General features: G+C 40.4%; 1 protein-coding gene across 3 annotated transcripts in view; it reads right to left on the bottom strand.

The window, feature by feature from the left end:
- Rpgrip1 (RPGR interacting protein 1) overlaps positions 1-23,864 on the bottom strand; it is a 116,244-nt gene that overhangs the window by 17,648 nt on the left and 74,732 nt on the right. For all 3 annotated transcript variants that reach the window (XM_045157710.1, XM_045157709.1, XM_045157711.1), the window contains 3 exons: positions 19,708-19,808; positions 15,793-15,985; positions 11,074-11,158 (listed from right to left, as the gene is read on the bottom strand). In XM_045157710.1, coding sequence (XP_045013645.1) covers positions 11,074-11,158; positions 15,793-15,985; positions 19,708-19,808 — 379 coding nt within the window. The remainder of the gene's footprint in view (positions 1-11,073; positions 11,159-15,792; positions 15,986-19,707; positions 19,809-23,864) is intronic.

Genomic DNA, 23,864 nt, shown 5'->3' with positions numbered 1-23,864 from the left:
AGTCAAACTCCAAATCAATAGCAAGAAAAGCTATAGAGCATACACAAAATCATGGAAACTAAACAATACAATACTAAACGTTGAATGGGCCAATGAAGAAATCAAAAATTCATAGAGTTAAATGATAATGAGAACACAACATATCAAAACCTTTGGGACACAATGAAGGCAGTCCTAAGAGGTAAATTTATAGCTTTAGGTGCCTATATTAAGAAATTAAAAAGGTCACAAGTAAATGACCTAATGCTTCACCTTAAAGCCTTGGAAAAAGAAGAACAAGGCAAATTAAAAATCAGTAGGTGGGAAGAAATAATAAATAATAAAGATTAGGGCAGAAATTAATGAAATAGAAACAAACAAACAAACAAAAAATCCAAAGAATCAATGAAACAAAGAGTTGGTTCTCTGAACGAATAAGCAAGATTGCTAAACCCACAAATTAATAAAATTAATAAAATTAGAGGTGAAAAAGTCACCATCACAACAGATACCAGAGAAATTCAAAAAATCATAGGGATATCCTATAAAAACATATATTCCACTAACTATGAAAATATGAAAGAAATGGATGATTTCCTTGATTTATACAATCTACCTAAATTAAATCAAGATGAGATTAGTCACTTAAATAGACCTATAACAAGCATGGAGATCCAAGCAGTTACCAAAAATCTCCCAACTAAGAAAAATCCAAGCCCAGATGGATTCACTGCTGAATTTTACCAGACCTTCAGGGAAGAACTAACACCATTGCTTCTTAAGCTTTTCCATAAAATAGAAAAAGAAGGAATCCTACCAAAATCCTTCTACGAAGCCAAAATCACCCTGATACCAAAACCAGGCAAAGATAGAACAAAAACAAAAAATTACAGACCAATCTCCCTCATGAACATAGATGCAAAAATTCTCAACAAAATATTGGCAAACAGAATTCAAGAATATATCAGAAAGATTATTCACCCTGACCAAGCAGGCTTTATCCCAGAGATGCAAGGATGTTTCAACATATGCAAATAGATAAATGTAATACATTATATAAATGGACTGAAGGACAAAAATCATGTGATCATCTCATTAGATGCAGAAAAAGCATTTGACAAAATCCAATATCCCTTCATGATAAAAGTCCTACAGAGACTGGGAATAGAAGGAACATATCTCAATATAATAAGGGCTATTTATGACAAGCCTACAGCCAACATATTACCTAATGGGGAAAAACTGGAAACTTCTCCACTAAAATCAGGAACAGGACAAGGTTGTTCACTATCCCCACTTTTATTTAATATAGTACTGGAAATCTTAGCCATAGCAATAAGGCAAGAGACACATAAAAGGGATACAAATTGGAAAGAAAGAGATCAAGTTATTATTATTTGCAGATGACATGATTCTATACATAAAGGACCCTACCAGCAAACTGTTAAAGCTGATAAACACCTGTAGCCATGTAGCAGAATAAAGAAATCAGGAGTCTTCCTATATGGTAACAACAAACACACAAAGGATGAAATCAGAGAATCACTCCCATTCACAATTACATTAAAAAAAAAAAGTACCTTGGAATAAACCTAACAAAGGAAGTGAAGGATCTCTCAAGTGAGAAATTGTAGAAGACATTAGGAAATGGAAAAACGTTCCTTGTTTTATTGATCAGTATTGACCAGAAGAATCAATATTGTGAAAAATGGCAATCTTACCAAAAGCAATATACACATTTAATGCAATCCCATCAGAATTCCAACAGCATTCTTCACGGAAATAGAAAAAACAATCCAAAAATTTATTTGGAATCACACACAGAAAATTGAATATCTAAAACAATACTGAGCAACAAAAATAAGGCTGGTGGTATCACCATACCTGATTTTAACCTATACTACAGAGCTATAGTAACAAAAAAAGCATGGTAATGGCACAAAAGCAGACATGTAGATCAATGGAACAGAATAGGGGACCCAGATGTAAATCCAGGTAGCTATAGCCACCTGATATTCGATAAAAATTCCAAAAATACTCATTGGAGAAATGACAGCCTCTTCAGCAAATGGTGCTGGGAAAACGGGATATGTATCTGTAGAAGGATGAAAATAGATTCTTCTTTCTGTCCATGCACAAGAATTAAGTCCAAATGGATTAAAGACCTTAACATCAGACCTGAAACTCTGAAACTGCTAGAGGAAAAAGTAGGGGAACCCCTTCAACATATTGGTCTTGGCAAAGACTTTCTGAATACCACCCCAATTGCTCAGGCAATAAAACCACAGATTAATCACTGGGACCTCATGAAATTACAAAGATTTTGTACGACAAAGGACACTGTGAGTAAAGCAAATAGGCAACCAACAGAATGGGAAAAAATCTTTGCCAGATATATATCTGATAGAGGATTAATATCTAGGATATACAAAGAAGACAAAAAATTAAATAATAAGAAATCAAACAAGCCAATTAAAAAATGAGCTATAGAACTAAATAAAGAGTTCTCAAAAGAAGAAATAGGGATGGTATGTAAGCATCTAAAATAATGTTCTACGTACCTAGTGTTCAGGGAAATGCAGATTAAAACTACATAGAGATTCCATCTCACTCCTGTCAGAGATTGGCTACCATCATGAAAACAAATGACCATAAATGCTGGCAAGGATGTGGAAAAAGAGGAACCCTTCTACACTGTTGGTGAAAATGCAATCTGGTCCAGCCATTGTGGAAATCAGTGTGGAGGTTCCTAAAACAACTAAAAATAGATTTACCATATGACCCAGCTATAGCACTCCTAGGCATATATCCTAAGAACTCATCTCATTACCTTAGAGATACTTGCTCAACCATGTTTATTGCTGCTCAATTCACAGTAGCTGGGAAATGGAACCAGCCTAGATGTTCCTCAACTGATGAGTGGATAATGAAGACACTGCACATTTATCCAATGGAGTTCTACTCAGCAGTAAAGAAAAATGAAGTTATGAAAGTTGCAGGAAAATGGATGGATCTAGAAAGGATTATACTAAGTTAGATCACCCAGGCCCAGAAAATCAATTGTCGCATAATTTCTCATATGTGGATCCTAGATATAGATGATTGGACTTCTGTGTGAGTAGGAAGAAAACTCAGTATTGTAGGCCAGTAAGCTAGAAAAGATATAAAGGGAAGAGAAAGGAAGGGAGGAGGGTACTTAATAGGATGGTATTGCATATATGTAAGTAAAAGAATAGATATAATGGGGATGAAAAGGCCCAAGTGAACTCAGGGGAAGAGATTGAGTAAAGGAAAGGTGGAGGGAGGGCTAATCAAAATCTAAGAGGATATAAATAAAACATATGTAATCCTACTTTTCTGGACAATGGAACACTCAGGAGTCATAGATTGTTGCTAGGAAATTTTCAGTGCCAGGAATGGGATTCCTTCCAGTGAGTTGTTGGGCAGAAACATCCCTGATGCCCCCAAAACATTATAGGCCATAGCCGAGGCCCTTGGTTTCCCACCAGGAGTAGACGGTAAGACCCTATTGCTGAAGACTTCACATACTTGGGCTGCAAGGACACTGAGAAATCCTGTTGGAATTGAGCTGATAACCTCCTCCATGTAGACCAGCTGACAGAAAGCTGGAAGAAGCCATTGTACATGCAGTTCAATGGGAGAGAGAAAAAACACCAGTGAAGATACTCAACAGTGGACACTGCAAGCCTTATAATTGGCCAGCCAGGCCAAATGAGCCAACAGTGCAATAGTGGCAGGTCTGTCATGGTAAAAACCAACTGCCCTCTAATTGGACTGGAGGCACGCTACATGGGAGGGAATACATCCCTGATATTGAAAACTTAAAACAGGGGTAGTCATGAGCCCTAGGGGTGTAACGTCTGCTGCTGTCTGGCTAAATGTATATACTATGCCTATCAAACTGCCCAGTAAGCACTTCTCTTAATGTTCATACCCTTATATTAATGCTACTCTCACTTTTGGTAGAGAATCTTATCTTTTCAGATGGCAGTGCCCTTGAAATAACTTAGAGGGCATTATGGTGCTGGAAAGAAGGGACCAGAGTGCTCAGTACTGCAATATCTCTATCACACCTTCCAAAGCTCAGGGTCTATTGCGGAAGAGGTAGCAGAAAGAATGTAAGAGCCCTGGATATCCATGACCTCATAGTGCCTGACACTATCTACGCAAGACCATCATAAGAAAAACATCATGACATCAAAAGAAAAGAGAGACTGATTGAGATGGGGAGGGAATATGATGGAGAATGGAATTTCAAAGGGGAAAGTGAGCCAGGCATTGTGGCCCACGCCTTTAATCCCAGCACTCGGGAAGCAGAGGTAGGAGGATCGCCATGAGTTCAAGGCCACCCTGAGATGACAGAGTTAATTCCCAGTCAGCCTGGACCAGAGTGAGACCTACCTCGAAAAAAAAAACCAACAATCAAAAGGGAAAGTGGGGGGAGGGATGATATATTACCATGGGATATTTTTATAATCATGGAAAATGTTAATAAAAATTGAGAAAGAAAAAGTAAAAAAAAAAAAAAAAAAAGAATGTAAAAGCCAAAGGAAGGGTAGGACTCCTTACAACGTGCTCCCCCTAGACACAAAATGGCCTGGACATCCATGACCTCACAGTGCCTGACACTTCCTACCTATGACCATCATAACAGGAAGAAAAAATCATGACATCAAAATAAAAGAGAGACTTATTGAGATGGGGAGGGGATATGATGGAGAATGGAATTTCAAAGGGGAAAGTGGGGGGGTATTACCATGGGATATTTTTTATAATCATGGAAAATGTTAATAAAAATTGAGAAAAGAAAAAAAGGGCTGGAAGGGACATAAAATGGCCTGGATATCCATGACCTCATAGTGCCTGACACTACCTACACAAGACCATCATAAGAGGAGGAAAAGATCATGACATCAATAGAAAAAGTGAGACTGATTGAGATGGGGAGGGGGTATGATGGAGAGTGGAGTTTAAAAGGGGTAAGTGGGGGGAGGGAGGGTATCACCATGGGGTATTTTTTATAATCATGGAAGTTGTTAATAAAAAAAATTTTTTTAAAGGGCTGGAAGGGGCTGGAGAGATGGCTTAGCAGTTTAGCGCTTGCCTGTGAAGCCTAAGGACCCTGGTTCAAGGCTTAATTCCCCAGGACCCACATTAGCCAGATGCACAAGGGGGCGCATGCATCTGGAGTTCGTTTGCAGTGGCTGGGGGCCCTGGTGCACCCATTCTCTGTCTATCTGCCTCTTTCTCTTTCTGTCTGTCACTCTTAAATAAATAAATAAATAAGGGCTGGAGGGGTTGCTTAGTGGTTAAGAACTTGCCTACAAAGCCTAAAGACCCAGGCTCTGTTAAGCACTTTTAACTATTGGGCCATCTCACCAGCCCTCTTTCTCTCCCTTTCTCTGTCTCTCTCTCTCTCTGCTTGCAAATAAATAAAAAATAAGGTCTGGAGAAATGGCTTAGTGGTTAAGGTGCTTGCCTACAAAGCCAAAGGATCCAAGTTTGGTTCCTCAGGACCCATGTAAGCCAGATACAGAATGTGGTACATGAGTCTGGAGTTTGTTTGCAGCAGATTGAGGCCCTGGGGCATCCACTCTCTCCTCTCTCTCTGTAATAAAAAAAAATTTAATATTTTTTGACAACAGAGCAGGTGGCGTACACCTTTAATCCTAGCACTTAGGAGGCGGAGATAGGAGGATCTCCAAGAGTTTGAGCCCACCCTGACACTACATACTGAAGAGCTAGAGTGAGACCCTACCATGAAAACAACAAAAAATTAAAAGGAGGGCTAGAGAAAATAAAATTATAAAAATTTCAGGAAAATGGATGGATCTGGAAAGGATTATACTAAATGAGGTAACCTAGGCCCAGAAAGCCAAACACCACATGTTCTTTCTCATATGTGGATACTAGCTACAAATGTCTAGACTTGTTTGTGAGTTGTAGTAAAACCCAAGTAGCAGAGGCCAGTAAGCTAGAAAAGGGTTATGAGATAGTGAGGAGAGGGGAGGACATAAGGAGATTCTATTGCATATATGTAAGTAGATGAACAGATTACTGAGGGTGGAATGGCCTAAGTGAGGTCAGGGGAAGAAATTGAGTAAAGAAAGGGTGGGAGAGGGTTAGTCAAAATTTAAGATGCAGCCAGGCAGGCATGGTGGCGCGTGGGAGGCAGCGGTAGGAGGCTTGTCATGAGTTCGAGGCCACCCTGAAACTTCATAGTGAATTCCAGGTCAACCTGACCTAGAGTGAGACCCTACCTCAAAAAAAAATTTTTTTTAAGATGCTATGAATAAACCATATGGAAACCTGCTGTTTTCGATAATGGTGTACCCAGAAGCCATAGATTGTTAGTAGAAAAATCTACTGAAAACCTAGTCAAAAGCCTATGGCAATGGAGGTTATGAGCCCCTAGTGGTGCAATGTCTGCTGTTGTCTGGCTAAATACATATATTATGCCCATCAAACTGCCCTGTAAGCACTTTTCTTAATGTTTATACCCATTTATTAATGCTACTTTCACTTTTGGCTAGAGAAGCTTATCTTTTCAGATAAGGGATGACTTAAAAGTCACCATAAGGCTGAGAAATGACAGAACTAAGACATCTCTATCATACCCACCAAGGCTCAGGAGGAAAGAATTTAAGGGCCAAAGGGCAGGTAGGACTGCTTACAATGCATGCTTCCAGACACAAAATGGCCTGGATATCCATGACCTTGCAGTACCTGGTACTACCAAACAAGACCCTCATAATAGCTTCCTAAAGCATCAAAATAAAAGACTACTTGGGAGGAGAAGGGGATATGATGGAGACTGGATTTGTGAAGGGAAAAGTTGGGAGGGGAGGGGAAGATCATGGTTTATTGTCTATAATTATGGAAGTTGTCAATAAAAAAGTTTTTGTTTTTTTAAAAAACTTCAATTCTACAGGCTCAGGATGTTGAAAGCAGTAGAGGTTACTCAGAAAAGAAGTTACAAGGACAACTAGTGTTTACGAAACATCTAATATTGACTTCCTTTCTCACTAAATTGGGTTATTAGCAAGAATAATAAATGCATATCTATACATAGCAAAATTACAGAACCACTCTGTACACTCTGAGTTTCAATTCAACTTCAGGTAATTTTTGTTTATAATAAACACTAGGAATAATTTTTTTAAAAAAGAGGGATGGGGCTAGAGAGATGCCTTAGTTGTTAAGGTGCTTGTGAACTTAGATTCTAGGCCTCAGAACCCACATAAGCTAGATGCACAAGATGGCACATGCATCTGTAGCTCATTTGCAGCAGCTAGAGGCCCTGGCATGCCGTTTTCTCTGTCTATCTCTATTCACTCCCTCTCTACTTGCAAATTAATTAAAAAAAGAGCCAGGTGTTAGAGAGGTGGCTTAGTGGTTAAGGCACTTGCCTATGAAGCCTAAGGACCCAGGTTCAACTCCCCAGGATCCAAGTAAGCCAGATGCACATGGTGGTGCATACATCTGGAGTTTGTTTGCAGTGGCTCAAAGCCCTGGCTTGCCCATTCTCTCTCTTTCTCTCTCTAATAAATAAACAAATAAAAATTTAAATTATTTATTTATTGATTTTAGAGAGAGAGAAAGAAGCAGATAGAGAGAATGGGCATGCCAGGGCTTAGAGCCACTGCAAATGAACTCCAGATGCATGCACTACCTTGTGCATCTGGCTTATGTGGGTAATGGAAAATCAAACCTGGGTCTTTAGGCTTCGTGGGCAAGTACTGTGACCACTAAGCCATCTCTCCAGCCCTAAATAAAAATTGGAAGAAAAAAAAAAAAGAGCCAGGAAGGGCTGGAGAGATGGCTTAGTAGTTAAGGTGCTTGCCCGCGAAGCCTAAAGACTCAGGTTCAGATCCCCAAAACCCATGTAAACCCAGATGCACAAGGTGGCACAGGCATCTAAAGTTCATTTGCATTGGCTGGAGGTCCTGGCATGCCCATTCTCTCTCTCACTCTCTCTAATAAATAAATTAAAATTAAAAAGAAAAAATAGGATTCAAAATCAGCTCTGGCAGGTGGCAAAACTGAACTGTGGGCTGCACCATTACTAACAGAAAGAACACCAACGGCAAAGTCAGCTGCAATCTAAAATCAAGTAGAAAAGGATTACCACTGAAATGGGATAAAGGAAGAAAAAAATTAAACTGAAAGAAAAATAAATTTAATAACACAGAAGGAAAATCACCAAATCACTTTTCATTTCCAAAGCCATCCATAAGCTTCTATCTGTGAAATCCCACAGTGCCATTTCAGTCAGTTTCTCTGTTGATCTCAGCTAGCTGACATCTTTTTCAGTCCTTCCATGACTAATTGGAGGCAGGGGAAAGCAGATTAAACAAATTATTGGGCTTTTAGAAAAAAGGATAAAATACTAGCCCTCTATCATTTATTACCCAGGTTACAAAAATGGAAACAAAGCTGGGTGTAGTAGTGCACGCCTTTAATCCCCAGCACTCGGGAGGCAGAGATATGAGGATCACTGAGAGTTCAAGGCCAGACTGGGACTATATAGTGAGTTTCAGGTCAGCCTGAGCTAGTATGAGACCCTACCTCGGAAAAGCAAAAAAAAAAAAAAAAAAAAGGAAACAAAACTGTATAACTGTATGCCTACTTATATTTTAATTTCTGCCAAACAATAAGTAAATTATATATGTGTATATGTATATATATATATATATATTTTTATTTTTTTAATTTTCAAGGTAGGGTTTCACTCTAGCCCAGGTTGACCTAGAATTCACTATGTAGTCTCAGGGTGGCCCTGAACTCACAGCAATCCTCCTACCTCTGCTTCCCAATTAAAAGTGTGTGCTCCACGCCCAGCTAAATACAACTAAAGTTTTATATAAGTAAGTATTTATTGGAAACTCTAAAAGAAGACCTTCTCAGATTACATGAATAATGAGGCCAATTCACTTTTCAGAAACTGTAAATAAGATCTAGAATTTACTTAGTTATAACAAATCAAAAGATGCTTCTAATAAAACAATTTTAAAATATAAGACCGGGAATGGTGGCACATGCCTTTAATCCCAGCACTTGGGAGGCAGAGGTAGGAGGATCGCTCAGTTTGAGGCCAGACTACCTAGTGTATTCTAGCACAGCCTAGGCTAGCATGAGAATCTACCTTGAAAAAACAAATAAATAGGGCTGGAGAGATGGCTTAGCAGTTAAGCGCTTGCCTGTGAAGCCTAAGGACCCTGGTTCGAGGCTCGGTTCCCCAGGACCCACGTTAACCAGATGCACAAGGGGGCGCACGCGTCTGGAGTTCGTTTGCAGAGGCTGGAAGCCCTGGCACGCCCATTTTCTCTCTCCCTCCCTCTATCTGTCTTTCTCTCTGTGTCTGTCTCTCTCAAATAAATAAATAAAAAATTTTTAAAAAATCAAATAAATAAATATAAATATAAAACAAATGTTATAATGGCACAATATTTGGTAAGCTAGTAATACTTTTGCATGTGTGATAAATTAGTTAAATTATCCTAGATTGTCAAAAAATTCTGTTCATTCCATATAGGGCTCTGTCAGTGTTCAAATAAACATACCCTCTCACCCCCCCCCCCACACACAGTGCCTGTCAGGGGCTGACACACATGAGAAATAAACTAAGCCTATGAGATTAAATAACTGATCAGGTAATCACAAATGTCAAGTAGACTCAAGTAGATGGTAAATACATTAAGAGTAAATTAATTCAGCTGGGAAAATGATTCCAAGGTTAAAAACATCTGTCTGCAAAGCCTGACAGCCCATGCCATCCCATGCCATCCACATAAGCTGGATGCAAAATGTGGCACAAGTATCTGGTATTTGTTTGCTGAGCCAAGAAGTCCTGACGTGCCATACACTCATACATGTGCAAATAAATGAATTATTTTATTTTATTTTTTCATGGTAGGGTCTCACTCTAGTCCAGGCTGACCTGGAACTCATGTAGTCTCAGGGTGGCCTCGAACTCATGGAGATCATTCTACCTCTGCCTCCCAAATGCCAGGGTTAAAGGTGTGAGCCACCACACTCGGCTATTTTATTATTTTTATTTTGGTTTTGTTTTGTTTTCTTAAGGTAGGGTATCACCCTAGCCCAGGCTGACCTTGAATTCAGACCTCTGCATCCAGCAACAATTGAATAGTGTTTTTTTGGTTTTTTAAAAATAATTTTAAAAGAGTAATTCAGAAGAAGGGATCAAACCATTCAGCAATAAAAGAACATTCAGCATTGCAGCTGGGTGTGGTGGCCCATGCCTTTAGTCTCAGCACTCACGAGGCAGAGGTAGGAGGATGGCAGTGAGTTTGAGGCCATCTTGAGTATACAGACTGAATTCCAGAACAGACTATGGGCTACAGTGAAAATCTCAAAAAAAAAAAAACAAAAAAACAAGCAAACAAAAAATTCAGCATTTGGCTGGAGAGATGATTCTGCAGTTAAAGCACTTGCTTGCAAAGCCTGATGGTCTGAGTTCAATTTCCCAGTACCCATGTAAAGCCAGATGCACAAAGTGGCACCTGTGTCTGGAGCTTATTTGCAATGGCCAGAGGCCTTGATGTGCCCATTTTCTCTGTTTTACTCTCTGTCTCTGTTTCTCTGCTTGCATATAACTTCTTTGGGGGGCAGAGGGGGAGCTTTTCCAGGTATTGTCTCAATGTAGCCTAGCCTGACCAGGAACTTACTCTGTAGTCTCAGACTGGCCTTGAATTCATAGCAATCCTCCTACTTCTGCCTCCTAAACACTGGAATTAAAGGTATATGCCACCACACCTGGCTATAAAACCATTTTTTTTTTTTAAATTCAGCATTGCTGGGCATGGTGGCGCACGCCTTTAATCCCCTTTAAGTACTTGGGAGGCAGAGGTAAGGCCATGAGTTTGAGGCCACACTGAGAATAAACAGTGAATTCCAGGTCAGCCTGGACTAGAGTGAAACCCTACCTCAAAAAAAAAAAAATAAATAAATAAATAAATAAATAAATTTGGCATTAGCACACAACCAAACTAAAAACTTTTAACTTCTTGTCTGAACATCTGCTTTCTGTCCTCATGGAAAGCAAATGCTTACCATCCCTCATCAGGGTCTTCAGCGTGCAGCATGGCAAACAGATACTGCCTTCGGCCTTGTTGCTCCACTGGGTCCAGGTCTATCACTGGATTCAAGGAAAAGGAAAAAGAAGAGTCACCCACTGCTGCTATTTGAACTCAGGGCAAAGCAGTCACTGGCAAACTAGGCCTACAGGCTGGCTTCCTGTCTTCACAAATGGATTTGTTGAATCCAGCCAGTCATTAGTGTACCTATGCTTATGCGACCTTTTTGTTTCCTTTTTACGCATTGAACTCAGGACCTTGCACATGCTGACTACATGTTATACCACTGGGCTACACTCAGCCTGTGGCTGCTTTTGAATTACAATGGCATAGTTGAATAGTTGGGACAGAGGGGGGCCCATATAAAACCTAAATTACATATTATCTACCCCTTTAAGAAAGCTTGTGGGCTCTGCAATTAAAGATGCTTGCTGCCTTTAATCCCAGCACTCGGGAGGCAGAGGTAGGAGGATCGCCATGAGCTCGACGCCACCCTGAGACTACATAGTGAATTCCAGGTCAGCCTGGGCCAGAGTGAGACCCTACCTCGAAAACCCAAAAGCAAATAATAATAATAATAATAATAATAATAATAATAATAATAATAAAAAAAACAGTGCTTGCTTGCAAACACTACTGGCCTCAGTGTGATTTCCCAAAGTCCATGCAACTCAGCAAGAAGCCCTGTCATACCCCCCACCACACAAAAGCAAATTTAAATTTTTTTAATTGTTAAAAAAAAGTTTGGGGGCTGGAGAGATGGCTTAGCGGTTAAGCGCTTGCCTGTGAAGCCTAAGGACCCAGGTTCAAGGCTCGATTCCCCAGGACCCATGTTAGCCAGATGCACAAGGGGGAGCACACATCTGGAGTTTGTTTGCAGTGGCTGGAGGCCCTGGCATGCCCATTCTCTCTCTATCTGCCTCTTTCTCTGACACTATCAAATAAATAAATAAATAAAATTAGTTAAAGAAAAAAAGTTTGGGTAGCTGGAGAGACGGCTCAGCAGCTAAGGTTCTTGCCTGTAAAACCTACTGAGGACCCTAGTTCCATTCCCATTACCCACATAAACCAGATGCACAAAATGGTACATGCATCTGGAGCTCCTTTGCAGTGGCTAGAGGACCTGACACACCCATTCTCTCTCCCTCTCTCTCTGCTTCTTTCTCTCTCTAAAAGAAAAAAAAAAAGTTTGTTATAAAAATAAAGTTTTTTTTTTTTTTTTTTTTTTAAGATAGCCAGGTGTGGTGGTACACGCCTTTAATCTCAGCACTCAGGAGGCAGAGGTCAGAGGCTTGCCAAGAGTTTGAAGCCAGCCTGAGACTATATAATGAATTCCAGGTCAGCCTGGACTAGAGTGAAACCCTACCTCAAAAAAACAAACAAACAAAAAGGGGTTGGAGGATGCTGGAGAGATGGCTTAGCGAAGCCTAAGGACCCAGGTTTGATTCCCCAGTACCCACGTGAGCCAGATGCACAAGGTAGCACATTTGTCTTGAGTTTATTTGCAGTGGCTAGAGGCCCTGGTGTGCCTATTCTCACTCTCTCTCTGTCTCTGTCTTTCAAATAAACAAATAAAAATTTGTTAGTCAGGTGTGCTGGTGCATGCCTTTAATCTCAGCACTTGGGAAGCAGAGGTAGGTGGATCACCATGAGCTCAAGGTCACCTTGAGACCATGTAGTGAATTCCAGGTCAGCCTGAGCTACAACGAGACCCTACCTTGAAAAAAAAATTTTTTAAGAAAAAAAATTAACATTTAAATAAAAAAATAGCAACAGTAACCTTATAATCTGCACTGAAAGATATTTTATTATCCACTGACATAAACGTGTCACAACTGGGAGAATCCTAAGGGAATTATATTTTAGGGCCCTTTGAAGACATGGGGTTTGTGGTAGGTTCAACTCAAAGCACCTATCTCAACATTGATTTTCTTCTTCCTTTATTTTTATTTTTATTTTTTTGTAAGTGTATGCTGGCATACACCTGTAACCCTAACACTAGGAGGCTGAGACAGGATGATCTCTCAAATTAAAGGCCAGCCTAATCAACACAGCCAGACCCTATCTCATGAAAACAAAACACACACATACAAACACAGGGGCTGGAGAGATGGTTCAGTGGCTAAAGGCTCTTGTTTGCAAAGCTTGCTAGTCTGGTTTTGATTCCCAGTACCACATAAAGCAGACCCACAAAATGATGTTTACATTTGAAGATCTGAAGTTCATTTGCAGTAGCAAGAAGCCCAGTACCCCATACTCCTACAGTCCTACTTTCTTTCTCTGTCAAATAAATATTTTTTTTTCTGATTTTTTAAATTTATTTTTGTTTTTGTAGGTAGGGTCTTGCTCTTTTCCAGGCTGATCTGGAATTCAATCTCAGGGTAGCCTCAAACTCACGTTGATCCTCCTACCTCTGCCTCCCGAGTACTAGGATTAAAGGCGTGTTCCACCACGCCCAGCATAAAGTTTTTAATTTTATTTATTTATTTATGTATTTGAGAGATAGAGAGAGGCAGATATATGAGAGAATTAGCATGACAGGACCTCTTGCCAGTGCAAACAAAATTCAGAAGCTTTTTTTTTTTTGAGGTAGGGTCTCACTCTAGTCCAGGCTGACCTGTAATTCATTATATAGCTCAGGCTGGCTTAGAACTTTCAGAAATCCTCCTACCTCCCAAGTGCTAGGATTAAAGAAGTATGCCACTACTACAGAGCAAGTTCCAGGTCAGCCTGGACTAGAGTGAGACCCTACCTTAAAAAATAAATAAATAAATAACAGGTTTCAACAGAGATTTTTTTTTTCTCATTTTGTTTTTTTGTTTGTTATGAGGTAGGGTCTCACTCTAGCCCAGGCTCACTTGGAATTCATTATGTAGTCTCAGGGTGACCTGAGGAAATGGCTCCATGGTTAAAGATAGTTGTTTGCAAAGACTGCAGTCACAAATTTGATTCCTCAAAATTTGATTCCCCAGTACCCACACAAAGCCAAATACACAGAGTGGTACATGCATCAGTAGCAAGAGGCCCTGGCACGTCCACTGCTTGCAAATAAATAAGAATAGATTTGGGCTAGAAAGATTACTTCTTGGTTAAGGCACTTGCCTGCAAAGCCTAAGGACTCAGGTTCAATTCCCCAGTACCCTCCAAAAGCCAGATGCACAAGGTAGTGCATGAGTCTGAAGTTCATTTGTAATGGTTAGAGGCCCTGGCATGCCAATTATTTCTCTTACTCTGTCTCTTTTTCTCATTCTCTCTCTTAAATAAATAAATATTAGGAAAGTAGAAAAATAAGAAAATAGGTAGGAAAGTAAGAAAATAGCAAGGCATAGTGGCCCATACCTTTAATCCCAGCACTGGAGAGGCAGAGGATTGCTGTAGTTCAAGACCAACCTGGGACTACAGAGTGAGATTCAGGTCAGTCTAAAGTTAGACTGAGCTAGAGTAAGACCCCACCTCAAAAAAACTAAAAGAAAAAAAATAGAGGATAATATAGGACAGGGAGATAGGAAGTTGAAATTTAACCAGATTCCTCAGAGGCCATCATTCTTTTCTGGAGGGATAATAGCTAAACAGTGTGGAGAGAACAAGATGCTAGAGAGGGAATGGGTATGCCAGAGCCTCTTGACCATGCAAATCATCTCCAGACACATGCACCACTTTGTGCACCTGGCTTTAGCATGGGTATTGGGGAACTGAACCCAAGCCATCACGCTTTGCAAGCAAGCACCTTTATCAGTTGAACTATCTATCCATCTTCTAACTTGATATTCTTAAATCATATAAATACACTTTGATAAATCAGATAAAATGGTTAGATCTACCCCCAGAGTAGTTCCTTCTTACTGTATTAACATTATTAGTATTGGTGTGTGTATATTATGTGTGTAGTGTATGTATGTATAGTGTATGCATGTGTACAGATGTGCATGCCCTCTGTGCACACCTGAGGATGCCAGGTTTCCTTCTCCATCACTCTCCTTCTTTCTTTCTTTTTTTTTTTTTAATAAAATATATGTATCAGAGAGAGAGACAAAGAGGCATGCAAGGTCCTCTTGCCCCTGCAAAAAAACTCCAGCAGGGTCTTGAGGGCACAACATTACAAGTTCTGAAGACTAGCAGTCACCACCAGTTGGAGGGTGGAGGAGGTCCCAAAGAGGCTCCTGAAGGCACTCAGGAGTTGTGATATCGTCATGTTTGCTTAGCAAGTGCTCTTACCTTCTGAGCCATCTCCTCAGACCCCTAGGAAGTTAGATTCTCTCTGACTCCAAATCTAAATGTCTCTCCACCAGAGGAGTGCTCAGTACTGCAATATCTCTACCACACCTTCCAAGGCTCAGGGTCTATTGCGGAAGAGATGGCAGAAAGAATGTAAGAGCCAAAGGAAGGGTAGGACTCCTTACAATGTGCTCCCCCCAGGCAAAAAATGGCCTGGATATCCATGACTTCATAGTGCCTGACACTACCTGTACAAGACCATCAAAATAGGAGGAAAAGATCATGACATCAAAATAAAAGACAGACTAATTGAGATGGGGAGGGGATATGATGGAGAATGGAGTTTCTAAGGGGAAAGTGGGGGAAGAAAGGGCATTACCATGGGATATTTTTATAATTATGGAAGTTGTTAATAAAAAAATTTGAAAAGAAAAAAAAATGTGTGTCCACTTCTGCCAGCTAACCACACAGGACAGCTCACCCTTGCTAAAGTGGAAGTGGATTACTTCTCCTGCCCTCGGTTTCCTCAGGGACATTGGAGTCTCTGTTTCTGACAGAGGCAAGTCGTAGAATTTATACTCCACATACACCTGCTTTATGTTCTCATCAGACATCACTTCAGCCTCTGGGCAGAAGGACAGGGAGACAATTTCAATGCAAATCTTCTCTGAGTCCTGACAAGGAAAAGATTTATGTCATAAAAATTAGTGAGGCTCACAAGTATTCATATTTTATCCAATTAGCATATTACTCCCTAGAAATTAATCACTGGCATAATGTAATAAAATTCCCTGATAAGTAATTCACAGGCAAAATTGGCACCAATAGACAGCTTGACTGAATCACCATAGCAAATCAATGGGATATCTATAAGGAGAATCTAGTTTCTATCTCCTAGGGAATCAGTTTTCCAGGACAGCTTTTGTTGGCTATTTACACAAGTAGAAAGAATAAAGAAATTGAAGTGGTGGAACACTGGATAGGTTGAGGCAGGATCATGTGTTCAAGGCCATTATGGGTTATGTTATAAGATCCTATCTGGAAAAAAGAAAAAGAAAAAGAACAAAAAAATTCAGGGGGGCTGGGGAAATGGTTCATTGAGTACAATGCTTGTCATACAAACATGAGGCCCTAAATTTGGATCCATAGCACCCATGTAAATGCTGTGTGTGGTGGCAGTTGCCTGCAATCCCCATTCCTGGGGAGGCAGAAATAGGAGGATTCCAGGGCCTTACTGCCTAGCCAGACTAGTTGAACTGGTAAATTCTAGGTTCAATGACAGATCTTAATCTCAAGAAATAAGGTGGGCTGGGTAGGGTGATGCACACCTTTAACCCCAGCACTCTGGAGGCAGAGGTAGGAGGATCACTGTGTATTTGAGGCCAGCCTGGAACTATATAGAGTGAGCTCCAGGTCAGCCAGGGATTTAAAAAAAAAAAAAAAAAAAACCTTAGAAAAAAGCAAAATAACTAAATAAGGTAGATAGAAACTAAAGAGGACACCCAACATAGATAGACCTCTGGTTCCCCATTCATGTGCACCAATGCACATGTATACCCAGATACATATGAACACTTACACATACATGCACATCACACACACATATACATTCAAAAAATTCTGAGCCAGGCGTGGTGACACACACCTTTAATCCCAGCACAAGGGAGGCAGAGGTAGGAAGATCGCCATGAGTTTGAGGCCAGCCTGAAATTATATAGTGATTCCAAGTCAGCCTGGGCTAGAGCAAGATACTACCTCAAAAAACCAAAAAGAAAAAAAAATTCTGAAGGCACCTTTTGTTAAAATTCAATTTTCTTTTTCCTTATTCTAATTTTTTTAAATGTACTTTTAAGCAGAGAGAGAGAGAGTGGACATGCCAGGGAATTGAGCTGGGTTATTAGGCTTTGCAGGCAAGCACCTTAACCACTAAACCATCTCTTTGGCCTTTTTTTCTTTTTTTTCTTTTTTTGGTTTTTCAAGGTAGGGTCTCACTCCAGCCCAGGCTGATGTGGAATTCACTATGGATTCTCAGGGTGGCCTCGAATTTACAGCAATCCTCCTACCTCTGCCTCCTGAGTGCTGGGATTAGAGGCATGTGCCACCATGCCAGCTCTTTAGCCTCTTTAAAAAATATTTTTAGAGCTGGGCTGGAGAGATGGCTTAGCAGTTAAGCACTTGCCTGTGAAGCCTAAGGACCCCGGTTCGAGGCTCGGTTCCCCAGGTCCCACGTTAGCCAGATGCACAAGGGGGCGCACGCGTCTGGAGTTCGTTTGCAGTGGCTGGAAGCCCTGGCGTGCCCATCCTATCTCTCTCCCTCTATCTGTCTTTCTCCCTGTGTCTGTCGCTCTCAAATAAATAAATAAAAAATGAACAAAAAAAAAATATTAAAAAAAAAAGATTTAAAAAAAATATATATTTTTAGGGCTGGAGAGATGGCTTAGCGGTTAAGCGCTTGCCTGTGAAGCCTAAGGACCCCGGTTCAAGGCTCGGTTCCCCAGGTCCCACGTTAGCCAGATGCACAAGGGGGCGCACTGGAGTTCGTTTGCAGAGGCTGGAAGCCCTGGCGTGCCCATTCTCTCTCTCCCTTTATCTGTCTTTCTCTCTGTGTCTGTCACTCTCAAATAAATTAAATATATATATATATATACACACATATACATACATACATATATATATATAGTTCTCTTGTCTGAAAATCAGGATTACTGCATCAAACTTTTCTAAAGTATATTTTGTGGGGTTTTTCTTTTTTTGAGGTAGGGTCTCACTCTAGCCCAGGCTGACCTGAAATTCACTATATAGTCTCAGGGTGGCCTCAAACTCAAGGCGATCCTCCTACATTTGTCCCTGAGTGCTGGGAAGAAAGGCGTGTGCCACCATGTCTGGCTTTAAAATATTTTTGAGTTATTTATTTATTTAAGAGAGAGAGAGAATGGGTATGCCAGGGACTCCAGCCACTGCAAACAAATTCCAGATGCATGTGCCACCATATGCATCTGGCTTATGTAGGTACTAGGGAATCAATCCTGGATCCTTAGTCTTCCCAGGAAATTGCCTTAACTGCTAAGCCATCTCTTCAAATTTACTTATTTGTAAACAGAGAAAGAGAGAGAGAGAGAAAGAATAGGCACACCAGGGCTTGGTGCAACACTGCAAACAAATTCCAGACACATGTGCATCTGGCGTTATGTGGGTACTGGGTGTTAGGTAGGACAAGAGTCCCAAGATGGAGTCCAAATGAAGGAAGAGAACAGCAGCAGCCTGATTGATACAACTTTAGATGTTTATATTGCCTAACTCCCACTCCCCTGACTTAACAATGCCCTCGGTGGCCACAGTTTTTGATCTTATCTTAGAAACAACCTAGCTTCTCTCCTGATGGCACCTCCTCTTCCATTTGCTCTCTGTCCCTCTGACTATCTAGCTTCTCCGATTGGTCCCTCTGTCCCTTGCATTCTCCAGTCCTTTGTCTTCTGAATTGCCCTCCCAACAGGAAAAGCCCTATAAAGACCCAAACTATCCAGAGTCACTCCAGCTGTTCTCTCTCTCTCCTCCCATGAGACAGCCCAGCAGCTTTTTCCCTGCCTCAGAGTGGACCTGCACGATCTCTGATTGTTCACAAAACTTACACTGGGGAATCAAATCCTGGGCGGTCAGACTTTGAAAGCAAGTGTCTTTAATCTCTGAGCCATCTCCCCAGTTCCTTGGTTTTCAATGAAGTCCAACCTAGCATTTTCCTGAAGTTAGGCCCTGGAAGGTCTATGTGTTGATCTTAGAGACTTACTTGAACCACTATAGCAAAAAACTACCCAAAACCAAGCAAACATAGAACAAAAAAATAAAATTATAGACCAATCTTTCTCATGAACATAGATGCAAACATTCTCAACAAAATATTAGCAAACAAAATACAAGAATATATCAGAAAGATCAATTACCCCAGCCAAGTAGGCTTTACCCCAGAGATGCAGGGATGGTTCAACATACACAAATCAATAAATGTAATACATTATATAAGTGGACTGAAGGACAAAAATCACATGATCATCTCATTAGATGCCTCCACCTCCCAAAGTAAGCCTGCTTATCTTACATGAAGTTACAGACAGGGTCTTAATTCAACTAGTATGAATCAGTACCCAGTGAAGGAGATGGGTGGCAAGGAATCCAATAGGAGAGACAATTGTTGAAGCAAATTGTCATTTATATCAAACCAAGAAAATTATTTCATCATACCATATCAAAACTTCTATTCACATGCAATCTACATTTAATTAAATAACTTGCATTTGCCATCATGTTCCTTAAACTTGGATTTGAACTTGACTTATGAAGCCATTAACCACATAGTTATACAAGCTTGTCATATATGCAGGGATTATTCCAGTATACTTACAGCTTTAGGACATTTCTGAGATTGGGGTATCACTATGATGTCATCACTGTCTGTTGTTTGTGCTTCGCTGACTTCAGAAGCTTGTTCACACGTGTCTTGATCTGCTAGAGAAGAGGCTGCATTATAGAACTCTCAAAGCACTCTGGCTAGTACCTCTGGCTAGAGCCAGTACCAATATCCCATATCTCATTTCCACTATCTGATCACTTTAACTTCAGTCCCCACCACCCCGCCCCGAGGTAGGTTCTCAACCTAGCCAAGCTGACATGGAATTCACTATGTAGTCTCATATGGCCTTGAACTCACAGCGATCCTGCTACCTTGGCTTCCCAAGGGCTGGAACTAACATTACCATGCCTGGCAGTATTTGTTTTTTTTTTTTTTTGGGGGGGGGGCAGGGTTTGAGATAGGGTCTCTCTAGCCCAAGCTGACATGGAACTCACCATGTAGTCTCAGGCTGGGCTAGAACTCACAGCCATCTTCCTACCTTGACCTCCAAAGTGCTGGGATTAAAGGCATGCATCATCATCCCCAGATATATATATATATATGTATATATATATATATTTTTTTTGAGGTAGGGTCTCACTCCAGGCCAGGCTGACCTGGAATTCACTATGTAGTCTCAGGATTACCTTGAACTCATGGCAATCCTCCTACCTCTACTTCCTGAGTGCTGGGATTAAGGGCATGAGCCACCACACCTGGCTTTTTTTTTTTTTAATTTATTTATTTGCAAGCAGAAAAAGAGAAGAGAGGAGAATATGAGTGAGCCAGGCGTGGTGGTGCATGCATTTAACCCCACACTCAAAGGCACAGGTAGGAGGATCACTGTGAGTTCGAGGCTAACCTAAGACTATATAGCGTATTCCAGGTCAACCTGAGCTAGAGCAAGCCCCTACCTAAAAAAGAGAGAGAGAGAGGGAATGAGTGTACCAGGGCCTCTAGCCACTGTACACAAACTCCAGATATGTGCCACTTTGTGCATCCGACTTTACATGAGTACTATGGAATAAAACCTGGCTCTTTAGGCTTTGCAGACATGTGCCTTAACCACTGAGAAATCTCTCCAGCTACAATTTTATTCAGAATCAAACTTAATTAAAGATATCTTTAAGGACTTCCAGTTAAGATGGTGGCATAGGAATCGCCCTAAATCAGCCTAGGAGAGAAAAAGTCCAAACAAAACACCCAAGATAAATACACTCTTCTACTAAAAAGTGAGGTGTATAAGAAATTACCTCTGGCAGCAGAGAAGTAGGAGAGATCAGAGCATGTACAGCCCACACAGGCAGGCAGAAGCGGCTCCAGCAGTGGCGGCACCAGGTCCATGGGGCCACAGCTACAAGGCTTGGTTTGAGCCACAGAAGCCAGGTGAGGGGATTTTCCACTCACACAGGAGCTCTTTGCAAACTCAAGAAACATGGAGAACCTCAGTGAACAACAGAGGAGTAGATCATGAGGTAGAGGATCACATGGACCAGTGGGAGAACTACAGCCACCATCCACAGCCTCCCCTCACCCAATGCCAGTGCAAGTGCCAGCAAGCACCAGAGACCAGGGGAAGGGAGCTCAAAGCACCCAGCACTGATGACCAGAGCAATGATCCAACGGCCAGCCTATTTGAACCACAGTGCACCAAAGAGGGACCCAAGCAGGAGCACAGCATAACTGAGACCAAAATCATTCCAAAAGGTAACTGGGATTATACCAGGTCAGTAGCTGCCAAATAAGCCTGGTATATAGGCCTGAACCACAAGTGCTAATTGTACCTTCCATATCAGGATAAATTATATGTTAAAATGGACGGATGGTTGGATTTGCCATTCTTAAATAAGCTATATTTTGGGTTTGTTATTTGTTGCTTCTTTATTTATAGTGGCTTTGTTTCTTCTGTTGTATATTAGGGAAGGGTCTCACTAGGTAACAAGCTGATTTGGAACCCTCAACAGACCAGAAATCTTAACCTCCTTGTTGACAGGACTAAGGTTGTGAGGCACCACACACCCTAAGGGACAGTGACTTTGTTAGAGGATCTGGTTGTCATAATACCTACTCTTGCATAAATACTCTGTGCTATTTTTCATTGAATGTGTACAGTGTTTAGTTAAATTTTAGAATCTGCCTGTATTTTGTACTACTCAGCCTACTTGAATACTCTCATACCAGGCAAACCCAATACCTAGGGTCACTTTGTAGATACTCTGAGTCTTGAGAGCCATACCTAGCACCTTAAGCTCCTACCCTAAAGACATATAACAATAGATTGATTGATACATCTAAAAATACTTCAGCTAACTAGAAAACCCAAGCATTAAATTAATCCAAGATACAAAAATATATACATTATAACACAAGAAATACCAAAATCAAGACAATATAAATCCACCAAAAAGTATTAATGCATCAGAAATGATCTCCAGTGAGAATGGGTTAGAAGAAATGCCTGAGAAAGACTTCAAAACAATGATTATAAATATGCTCAAAGAATTCAAAGAGGAAATCAAAGTAATCAAAGTAGACACAGGAAACCACTTTAATGAAATAAGGAGGTCAATACAAGACATAAATAAGGAAATAGAAATAATAAAGAAAAACCAGTCAGAATTACTAGCAATGAAGAAGACAGTTAATGAAATAAAAAACTCTAGAAAATCTCACCAGTAGAATGGATGAAGGAGAGGACAGAATATCTAAGCTAGAAGACCAGGTGGCAGATCTAATATAATCCAACAAACACGAAGACAAACTAATAGGAAAGTATGAATAGGAATTTCAAGATATTGGGGACACCATGAAAAGATCAAACATAAGAAGTCAGGGTATTGTAGAAGGAGAAGAATTTCACTCCAAAGGTATAGTAGGCATTTTCAAAAAGTCATAGAAGAAAACTTCCAACAAATTGGGAAAGAGGTGTCCATGCAGATACAGGAATCCTTTAGAACACCAACCAGACAAAATCTGGAAAGAACCTATCCTCACCATATTATAATTAAACTACAAAACACACAAACCAAAGAAAATATATTGGGAGCAGTTAGAGAGGAAAATCAAGTCATATACAAAGGCAAGCCCATCAGGATCACAGCAGATTACTCAACACAAACTAAAAGCCAGAAGGACTTGAAATGATGTATTCCAAATTCTGAAAGATAACAACTCTCAAGCAATCATAAAAGAAAACTTCCCCCAAATTGGGAAAGAAGTGCCAATGCAGATACAGGAATCCTTTAGAACACCAACCAGATAAACCCTGGAAAGAACCTCTCCTTGCCATATTATATTTAAACTACCAAAAATACAAACCAAAGAAAAAATATTGAAAGCAGTTAGAGAGAAAAATCAAGTTACCTACAAAGGTAAGATCATCAGGATCACAGCAGATTACTCAACACAAACTTTAAAAGCCAGAAGGGCTTGGAGTATATTCCAAGTCCTGAAAGAAAATAACTGTCAACCAAGGCTACTTTATCCTGCAAAGTAATCCATTCAAATAGATGGAGAAATAAGGACATTCCACAACAAAAGCAGGCTAAAGGAATATTTGAAGACAAAACCAGCTCTACAGAAAATACTTGAAAGAATCCTCAATGCTGAAGAGAAAGAAAAGCATACATGTAAGGAACCAGGACGAAACAAACAATACTCAAATACTGGTTAACACAAGGGAGCAAAGGTAAAACTGGAGGAACTACAAAAAAATGACAAAAATAAATACACACCTTTCAATAATATCTCTTAATACAATGACCTTAATGCCCCAACCAAAAGACAGGTTTGCAGACTGGGTTAAAAAACAAGATCCAGCTGGGCATGGTGGCACACGCCTTTAATCCCAGCACTAAGGAGGCAGAGGTAGGAGGATCACCATCATTTGAGGCCACCCTGAGACTACATAGTGAATTCCAGGTCAGCCTGAACTAGAGTGACACCCTATCTCGAAAAAACCCCCCCCAAAAAAAAAATACAAAAAAAAATAATAATAACAGGATCCTTTAATTTGCTGTCTCTAAGAAACTCACTTAACTACAAAGGATGGGCACTATGTTATGCTCACCAAACTGCCCAGTAAGCACTTCTGTTAATGTTCATACCATATTTAATGCTACTCTAACTTAGAGAACCTTCTCTTTTCAGAAGGCAGTGACCTTGGGATG

The sequence above is a fragment of the Jaculus jaculus genome, chromosome 8 (genome assembly GCF_020740685.1).
Source record: "Jaculus jaculus isolate mJacJac1 chromosome 8, mJacJac1.mat.Y.cur, whole genome shotgun sequence".
Classification (NCBI taxonomy): domain Eukaryota; kingdom Metazoa; phylum Chordata; class Mammalia; order Rodentia; family Dipodidae; genus Jaculus; species Jaculus jaculus.
This window is presented reverse-complemented; position numbering and strand designations above follow the sequence as displayed.